Here is a 10130-nt window from a genome sequence, read left to right on the forward strand (position 1 = left end):
AATAGGCCATTCATGGAAGGTGCGCCTTATAATCCGGTGCGCCTTGTAGTGCGGAAAATACGGTACTTTGTGAACACTTGTAGTTTGAACAGTCTCTTAAACTGAATAATATTGCTGCTTTGTTTCATTTCTTTGCTTAATCAATTCCATCATTTAATTCCACATAATGATATACTGAAGGTTTTAAGTGTTGTACGGGCATACAAATTTTTTCAATTACCGTAATTTCCGGACTATAAACCGCTACTTTTTCCCCTCGTTCTGGTCCCTGCGGCTTATACAAGGGTGCGGCTTATATACGGCCTGTTCTTCTCCGACACTGACGAAGAGGATTTCGGTGGTTTTAGTACGCAGGAGGAAGACGATGACACAATGATTAAAGACTGACTTTTCATATACCGGTAGGCTGGTTATTTTGATAACGTACAGGAGAGCACTTTGTATTACTTTGCACCGTTGTATTATTTGTACTCTGCACGAATGCTGTTCGCCATGTCAAAGATGTGAAAGTTTGATTGAATGATTGAAAGATTTATTGTTAGTAAATGGGACGCTTTGCGTTCCCAAACAGTCATCTCTGTCCCGACAATCCCCTCCGTGGTAGCAGGAACCCCTATATACTACGGTAATTACACATCAAAACCCTGCGGCTTATAGTCGGGTGCGGCTTATATATGGAGCAATCTGTATTTTCCCCTAAATTTAGCTGGTGCGGCTTATAGTCCGGAAATTACGGTAGATTTTCCTCTAAGGTTATATTTATATTTATTTATATTTTGTTGAGAAGAATTGTTGTACATCCTTGGCTAGCAGGTTATAGTTTGCTTTATACATCATTTTAGATGTTTGCAAATGCACCAAATCGTTGAATTTCAATAATTGTGATTTAATGAATAAAGGGTTTGTATGTTCTTTATATCCAACATTATGTATTATTATAATTGATCTTTTTTGTAACACAGTTAGTGAATGAAGCACACATTTGTAGTTGTTTGCCCATATTTCTACACAATAACTCAGATATGTAACAATAGCAAGCAGTATAGAATATGAAGTGATTTTTGGTCTAGAACATGCTTTGCTTTATTCATTACTGACGTGTTTCTTGCTACTTTATGTTGTATATTTTTTACATGAGATTTCCAATTCATTTTATCATCTTATTTATTTTTTACGATTTATTATTACTATAGTTGATTACTTTTTAGTGAACAAACGCACTATTCTATTAAAATGAAGTCCTTAAAGAATATGGTGTGACTGTTAATAATCTTGCCCATAGCAATGATGGTGGTGTCTGACATTCAACTGATGCAGAGTGTATTTGGTGACTAAATACAAACACACAGGGCTACAAAGTACAAACACAGTGGTGGTCAAAAGTTTACATACACTTGTAAAGAACATAATGTCATGGCTGTCTTGAGTTTCCAATCATTTCTACAACTCTTATGTTTTTGTGATAGAGTGATTGGAGCACATACTTGTTGGTCACAAAAAACATTCATGAAGTTTGCTTCTTTTATGAATTTATTATGGGTCTACTGAAAATGTGGGTCAAAAGTATACATACAGTAATGTTAACATTTGCTTAAATGTCCCTTGGCAAGTTTCACTGCAATAAGGTGCTTTTGGTAGCCATCCACAAGCTTCTGCTTGAATTTTTGACCACTCCTCTTGACAAAATTGGTGCAGTTCAGCTAAATTTGTTGAGTTTTCTGACATGGACTTGTTTCTTCAGGATTGTCCACACGTTTAAGTCAGGACTTTGGGAAGGCCATTGTAAAACCTTCATTCTAACCTGATTCAGCCATTCCTTTACCACTTTTGACGCATGGTGTCATTGTCCTGTTGGAACACCCAACTGCGCCCAAGATCCAACCTCCGGGCTGATGATTTTAGCTTGTCCTGAAGAATTTGGAGGTAATCCTCCTTTTTTCATTGTCCCATTTACTCTCAGTAGAGCACCAGTTCCATTGGCAGCAAAACAGGCCCAAAGCATAATACTACCACCACCATGCTTGACGGTAGGCATGGTGTTCCTTTTCTCCTCCAAACATACTGCTGGGTATTGTGGCCAAACAGCTCCATTTTTGTTTCATCTGACCAAAGAACTTTCCTGCAGGTCTCATCTTTGTCCATGTGATGTCAGATGAAAGAAAAATCGAGCTGTTTGGCCACAATACCCAGCAATATGTTTACAGGAGAAAAGGTGGGGCCTTTAATCCCAGGAACACCATAACCACCGTCAAGCATGGTGGTGGTAGTATTATCCTCTGGGCCTGTTTTGCTGCCAATGGAACTGCTGCTCTACTGAGAGTAAATGGGACAATGAAAAAAAGAGGATTACCTCCAAATTCTTCAGGACAAGCTAAAATCATCAGCCCGGAGGTTGGGTCTTGGGCGCAGTTGGGTGTTCCAACAGGACAATGACCCCAAACACACGTCAAAAGTGGTAAAGGAATGGCTAAATCAGACTAGAAAGAAGGTTTTAGAATGGTCTTCCCAAATTCCTGACTTAAACGTGTGGACAATGCTGAAGAAACAAGTCCGTGTCAGAAAAGCAACACATTTAGCTGAACTGCAGCCATTTTGTCAAGAGGAGTGATCAAAAACTCAAGCAGAAGCTTGTGGATGGCTAACAAAAGCGCCTTATTGCAGTAAAACTTGCCAAGGGACATGTAAGCAAATGTTAACATTACTGTATGTATACTTTTGACCAACATTTTCAGTAGACTCATAATAAATTCATAAAAGAAGCAAACTTCATGAATGTTTTTTGTGACCAACAAGTATGTGCTCCAATCACTACATCACAAAAAAATAAGAGTTGTAGAAATGATTGGAAACTCAAGACAGCCATGACATGATGTTCTTTACAAGTGTATGTACACTTTTGACCACGACTGTATATTACGCCCCTATCATACAATAGAGCAGTGTTTTTAACCTTTTTCTGAGCCGAGGCCCATTTTTTTCCCCATTGAAAAAATTCTGAGGCACGCCACCAGCAGAAAACATTTAAAAATTAAACTCAGCAGCCGATATTGACAATAAAAAGTCGCAATTGTTAGATATGAATTCAAACCATAACCAAGCATGCATCACTATAGCTCTTGTCTCAAAGTAGGTGTACTGTCACATCACGCCGTGACTTATTTGGAGTTTTCCTGTGTGTAGTGTTTGACTTCTTGTCTTACGCTCCTATTTGGTTGTTGATTGTCATTTCATTTACAGACGTACTTTGTGGACGTCGTCTGCTCCACGCGCTGCAAGTCTTTGCTGTCGTCCAGCATTCTGTTTTTGTTTACATTGCAGCAAGTTCAGTTTTAGTTCTGCATAGCCTTCCCTAAGCTTCAATGCCTTTTCTTAGCGGCACTCGCCTTTTTGTTTATTTTTGGTTTAAGCATCAGACACCTTGTTTATCTGCAAAACATTGTCGTCGTTCCCGACATCTACAAACCCCGTTTCCATATGAGTTGGGAAATTGTGTTGGATGTAAATATAAACGGAATACAATGATTTGCAAATAATTTTCAACCCATATTCAATTGAATGCACTACAAAGACAAGATATTTGATGTGCAAACTCATAAACTTTTTTTTTTTTGCAAATAATAATTAACCTAGAATTTCATGGCTGCAACACGTGCCAAAGTAGTTGGGAAAGGGCATGTTCACCACTGTGTTACATGGCCTTTCCTTTTAACAACACTCAGTAAAGGTTTGGGAACTGAGGAGACACATTTTTGAAGCTTCTCAGGTGGAATTCTTTCCCATTCTTGCTTGATGTACAGCTTAAGTTGTTCAACAGTCCGGGGGTCTCCGTTGTGCTATTTTAGGCTTCATAATGCGCCACACATTTTCAATGGGAGACAGGTCTGGACTACAGGCAGGCCAGTCTAGTACCCGCACTCTTTTACTATGAAGCCACATTGATGTAACACGTGGCTTGGCATTGTCTTGCTGAAATAAGCAGGGGCGTCCATGGTAATGTTGCTTGGATGGCAACATATGTTGCTCCAAAACCTGTATGTACCTTTCAGCATTATTGGTGCCTTCACAGATGTGTAAGTTATAAGTGCCCAAGGCATGGGTACTAATACACCCCCATACCATCACAGATGCTGGGGTTTACACTTTGCGCCTAGAACAATCCGGATAGTTCTGTTCCTCTTTGGTCCGGAGGACACGACGTCCACAGTTTCCAAAAACAATTTGAAATGTGGATTCGTCAGACCACAGAACACTTTTCCACTTTGTATCAGTCCATCTTAGATGAGCTCAGGCCCAGCGAAGCCGACGGCGTCTCTGGGTGTTGTTGATAAACGCTTTTCGCTTGCATAGGAGAGTTTTAACTTGCACTTACAGATGTAGCGACCAACTGTAGTTACTGACAGTGGGTTTCTGAAGTGTTCCTGAGCCCATGCAGTGATATCCTTTACACACCGATGTCGCTTGTTGATGCAGTACAGTCTGAGGGATTGAAGGTCACGGGCTTAGCTGCTCACGTGCAGTGATTTCTCTGAACCCTTTGATGATATTACGGAGCGTAGATGGTGAAATCCCTAAATTCCTTGCAATAGCTGGTTGAGAAAGGTTTCTCTTAAACTGTTCAACAATTTGCTCACGCATTTGTTGACAAAGTGGTGACACTCGCCCCATCCTTGTTTGTGAATGACTGAGCATTTCATGGAATCTACTTTTATACCCAATCATGGCACCCACCTGTTCCCAATTTGCCTGTTCACCTGTGGGATGTTCCAAATAAGTGTTTGATGAGCATTCCTCAACTTTATCAGTATTTATTGCCACCTTTCCCAACTTCTTTGTCACGTGTTGCTGGCATCAAATTCTAAAGTTAATGATTATTTGCCACAAAAAAAATGTTTATCAGTTTGAACATCAAATATGTAGTGCATTCAATTGAATATGGGTTGAAAAGGATTTGCAAATCATTGTATTCTGTTTATATTTACATCTAATATGGAAACGGGGTTTGTACAAAGCAATTAGCTACCTGCTGCCACCTACTGGTATGGAAGAGTATTACACGGTTACTCTGCCGAACTCTAAACAGTACAGACACTCAACAACGGCACATTATTTGTGGATTATAATTACTAGTTTGCACAAAATATTTTTAACCCAATTAGATGAAACACTAGTGTGCCGCGGCACAGTGGTTGAAAAACACTGCAATAGACGACCCCGGTTGTTTCACGCCACGCCAGGGCGATATTTAAATCGTCATCCCGCCCAAGTAAATAATTAAATTGAGATATAGCATCGAAATGTTGCAACAATTGGACGTATTAGCTTGTGGCTAACTCGCCTGCGTTCCAGCAAATAGACCGAGCCCTTGTTGGGGAAATGGCGTCATGGCGGCGGATAAAAAAAAACCTAAACAATTCGACCGTATTCGTAAACACGTCCATATTAGGTTGGAATAAAACAAATGAGATTACCTTGTTTGTTTTCGGACAGCTGCCGTTCAAACTCGTCGAAGTCCGACATCTTTGTGGGCTTCGCGCGAATAGCTCGGAGCTAGCAAGCAACAAAGTGGGCAAAAAAAAAAAAAAAGAAGAAGCGCTTTGCTAAGGGTGCACGCTTCTTATACTAGCATCGACTTGGGCTGCGAATAGTAATATATATTGAAATGTCGCTCGACGCCCACGCAAAAAAAGAGTTATTATTTACAAGCGCTGAGCAAAGTCATTGGCGAGGAAACGTGGGTTAGCATTAGCATGGAATTAGCAAGTCCAAGAAGAAAAGGCCCCGGATGTTAACTGGCTACGACAACAGAATGAATGAGGCCTCTCTCCAACACACAAACCCTCCACTGGCACCGCCGGCCCCCACAAAAAAAAATTACAGTAGCTTAACTTCAAAAATTCGAACGCTATCAAAACATTCGACGGTGGCGAAAGGCAGAAAGGAAACAACAGTATGCCCGCTTTTTTTTTTTTCCCCCTCGCTCCGACTCCCAGGGACTCCTCGGCACCGGAAGTGGACGCGCCAACAACCGGAAGTGTGTGACGGACTTCGATGGCGTCGACAATTCTTAAAAAATAATAATAAATAAATTAAACAATTAGAACTTTACTTTAAAACGCTTTCTACCTGCAACAACCAAAAAGCTGTGAAAACGATGAGGCTGTGCTCCAAATTTGGATTATTTACGGAATTTGTGTGAGCCTATGGTTTTACACATATAAAGTCGCTGTTTTGTACTGTTTTTGTACTTGTTTTGATTATTACTATTTATTTGCTTGTATGTTAATGTTGTGAATGTTGAATATTATAAATAAAGGTTTAAAAAAAACCCGTATTTGTTTCAATTGAAATAGATCAAAAATTCACCTTCCTTAATTTAACAGTTAACACCTCGGCACCGGAAGTGGACGCGCGAACAACCAGAAGTGTGTGACAGGATTCGATAGAGTCGACAATTCTATTTAAAAAAAAACAATAATAATAATAATTAGAAATTTACTTTAAAACGCTTTCGACCTCTAACAACAAAAAAAGCTGTGAAAACTATGATGCTGTGCTCCAAATTTGGATTATTTACCGAATTTGTGTGAGCCTAGGCCTTTACACACATACACACACACATATATATATATATATATATATATATATATATATATATATATATATATATATATATATATATATATATATATATATATATATATATATATATATATATATATATATATATATATATATATATATATATATATATGTGTGTGTATATATACATATATATATATATATATATATATATACATTATATATATATATATATATATATATATATATATACATATATATATATATATATATATATATATATATATATATATATATATATATATATATATATATATATATATATATATATATATATATATATATATATATGTGTGTGTGTGTGTGTAAAGGCACTGTTTTTTTACTGTTGTTGTCCTTGTTTTGATTATTACTATTTATTTGCTTGTATGTTAATGTTGTAAAATGTGGAATACTGTACATAAAGATTAAAAAAACGTCTTTGTTTCAATTCAAATAGATAAAACATTCACCTTCCTTAAAGGCCTACTGAAACCCACTACTACCAGTTTATATATCAATGATGAAATCTTAACATTGCAACACATGCCAATACGGGTTAACTTATAAAGTGCAATTTTAAAATTCCCGCCACACTTCCGGTTGAAAAACTCCTTTGGATATGATTTATGCGCGTGACGTCACAAAAGCAACGGAAGTGGTTGGACCCCATCGGACCCGATAGAAAAGCCTCTTGTTTTCTTCGACAAAATTCCACAGTATTCTGGACATCTGTGTTGGTGAATCTTTTGCAATTTGTTTAATGAACAATGGAGACTGCAAAGAAGAACGTTGTAGGTGGGATCGATCGGTGTCTTAGCGGCTAAGTACAATACTGTAATATCTGTGGTATTTGCATTAGTGTACTGTGTCTTTAAGGGTTTGGGGAACGCGCATGCGCGAGTGAGTTGGCGGAGAACTTGAGTGTGTGTGAGCGTGAGTTTTGGCTAACAGCAGCTCGTGTATGTGTGTGCGTTACTTTTTGAACTACAACCAGTTACCTCTTGTTAATAAAGCAATTGAGCAATTTGTTTAATGGACAATGGAGACTGCAAATAAGAAAGTTGTAGGTGCGATCGGTGGAGCGGCGGACTACAGCAACACCAACACCAGGAGGTTGTGTTGTGAGCAGGATAACAGACGCACTACGGTGAGTACAGCTTTGGCTTCCAAACATTTGATCGCTTGCCCGTACGTGCGTGTCGATATGTGCATGTGACGTACGTAACTTTGGGGAAATATATGTTTCTTGCCGACTCTGATGGCGGCCGGGGTGTCGTCAAAAGCGTACAACGCCCGCCGCCGCATCTAAGTTAGCTACGCAGCTAGGTTAGCTTCTGTTTTTTTAGCTTCGCCAAGCGGAATATTATTAATCGTGTATTTACATGTTCATGGTTTAATAGTATTATTGATCTTCTGTCTATCCATCCTGTCAGGGTTTTTTTTTATTTAGTTTCTATCTGCATTTGAGACTGATGCTACCTCGGTGGCTACGCAGCTAGGTTAGCTTCTGTTTTTTTAGCTTCGCCAAGCGGAATATTATTAATCGTGTATTTACATGTTCATGGTTTAATAGTATTATTGATCTTCTGTCTATCCATCCTGTCAGGGTTTTTTTTTATTTAGTTTCTATCTGCATTTGAGACTGATGCTACCTCGGTGGCTACGCAGCTAGGTTAGCTTCTGTTTTTTTAGCTTCGCCAAGCGGAATATTATTAATCGTGTATTTACATGTTCATGGTTTAATAGTATTATTGATCTTCTGTCTATCCATCCAGTCAGGGTTTTTTTTAATTTACTTTCTATCTGCATTTGAGACAGACACTATCACGTTGGCTACGCAGCTAGGTTAGCTTCTGTTTTTTTAGCTTCGCCAAGCGGAATATTATTAATCGTGTATTTACATGTTCATGGTTTAATAGTATTATTGATCTTCTGTCTATCCATCCAGTCAGGGTTTTTTTTATTTTAGTTTCTATCTGCATTTGAGACAGACGCTATCACGTTGGCTACGCAGCTAGGTTAGCTTCTGTTTTTTTAGCTTCGCCAAGCGGAATATTATTAATCGTGTATTTACATGTTCATGGTTTAATAGTATTATTGATCTTCTGTCTATCCATCCAGTCAGGTTTTTTTTTTATTTAGTTTCTATCTGCATTTGAGACTGATGCTACCTCGGTGGCTACGCAGCTAGGTTAGCTTCTGTTTTTTTAGCTTCGCCAAGCGGAATATTATTAACCGTGTATTTACATGTTCATGGTTTAATAGTATTATTGATCTTCTGTCTATCCATCCAGTCAGGGTTTTTTTTAATTTAGTTTCTATCTGCATTTGAGACTGATGCTACCTCGGTGGCTACGCAGCTAGGTTAGCTTCTGTTTTTTTTAGCTTCGCCAAGCGGAATATTATTAATCGTGTATTTACATGTTCATGGTTTAATAGTATTATTGATCTTCTGTCTATCCATCCAGTCAGGGTTTTTTTTTATTTAGTTTCTATCTGCATTTGAGACTGATGCTACCTCGGTGGCTACGCAGCTAGGTTAGCTTGTTTTTTTAGCTTCGCCAAGCGGAATATTATTAATCGTGTATTTACATGTTCATGGTTTAATAGTATTATTGATCTTCTGTCTATCCATCCAGTCAGGTTTTTTTAAAATTTAGTTTCTATCTGCATTTGAGACTGCTGCTATCACGTTGGCTACGTAGCTAGGTTAGCTTCTATTTTTTTTAGCTTCGCAAAGCTGAATTATTAATCGTGTATTTACATGTTCAGTCACTGTGAATGTCCATTTCGCGTTCTCGACTCTCATTTTCAAGAGGATATAGTATCTGAGATGGTTTAAAATACAAATCTGTGATACACAATAGAAAAAGGAGAGTGTGGAATCCAATGAGCCAGCTTGTACCTAAGTTACGGTCAGAGCGAAAAAAGATACGTCCATCACTGCCTCTCAAGTCCTTCACTGTAACGTTCCTCATCTATGAATCTTTCATCCTCGCTCAAATTAATGGGGTAATCGTCACTTTCTCGGTCCGAATCTCTCTCGCTCCATTGTAAACAATGGGGAATTGTGAGGAATACTAGCTCCTGTGACATCACGCTACTTCCGGTACAGGCAAGGCTTTTTTTTATAAGCAAGCAAAAGTTGCGAACTTTATCGTCGATTTTCTCTACTAAATCCTTTCAGTAAAAATATGGCAATATCGCGAAATGATCAAGTATGACACATAGAATGGATCTGCTATTCCCGTTTAAATAAAAAAAATGTCATTTCAGTAGGCCTTTAACAGTTAACACCTCGGCACCGGAAGTGGACGCGCGAACAACCAGAAGTGTGTGACAGGATTCGATAGTCGACAATTAAAAAAAAAAAATAATAATAATAATAATAATTAGAAATTTACTTTAAAACGCTTTCTACCTCTAACAACAAAAAAAGCTGTGAAAACTATAATGCTGTGCTCCAAATTTGGATTATTTACGGAACTTGTGTGAGCCTAGGCCTTTAC

General features: G+C 38.2%; 1 protein-coding gene across 3 annotated transcripts in view; it reads right to left on the bottom strand.

The window, feature by feature from the left end:
• Positions 1-6039, bottom strand: part of u2af2a (U2 small nuclear RNA auxiliary factor 2a) — a 31193-nt gene extending 25154 nt beyond the window's left edge. For 2 of the 3 annotated variants that reach the window (XM_062062536.1, XM_062062534.1), the window contains exon 1: positions 5469-6038. In XM_062062536.1, the coding sequence (XP_061918520.1) occupies positions 5469-5517 (49 nt within the window). In that variant the 5' untranslated portion in view covers positions 5518-6038. Of the gene's footprint in view, positions 1-5468 lie in introns of all 3 variants that reach the window. The other variant, XM_062062535.1, reaches the window with a different exon arrangement.
• Between the last annotated feature and the right edge of the window lie 4091 nt (positions 6040-10130).

The sequence above is a fragment of the Entelurus aequoreus genome, linkage group LG11, assembly GCF_033978785.1.
Source record: "Entelurus aequoreus isolate RoL-2023_Sb linkage group LG11, RoL_Eaeq_v1.1, whole genome shotgun sequence".
In the NCBI taxonomy this organism is placed as follows: domain Eukaryota; kingdom Metazoa; phylum Chordata; class Actinopteri; order Syngnathiformes; family Syngnathidae; genus Entelurus; species Entelurus aequoreus.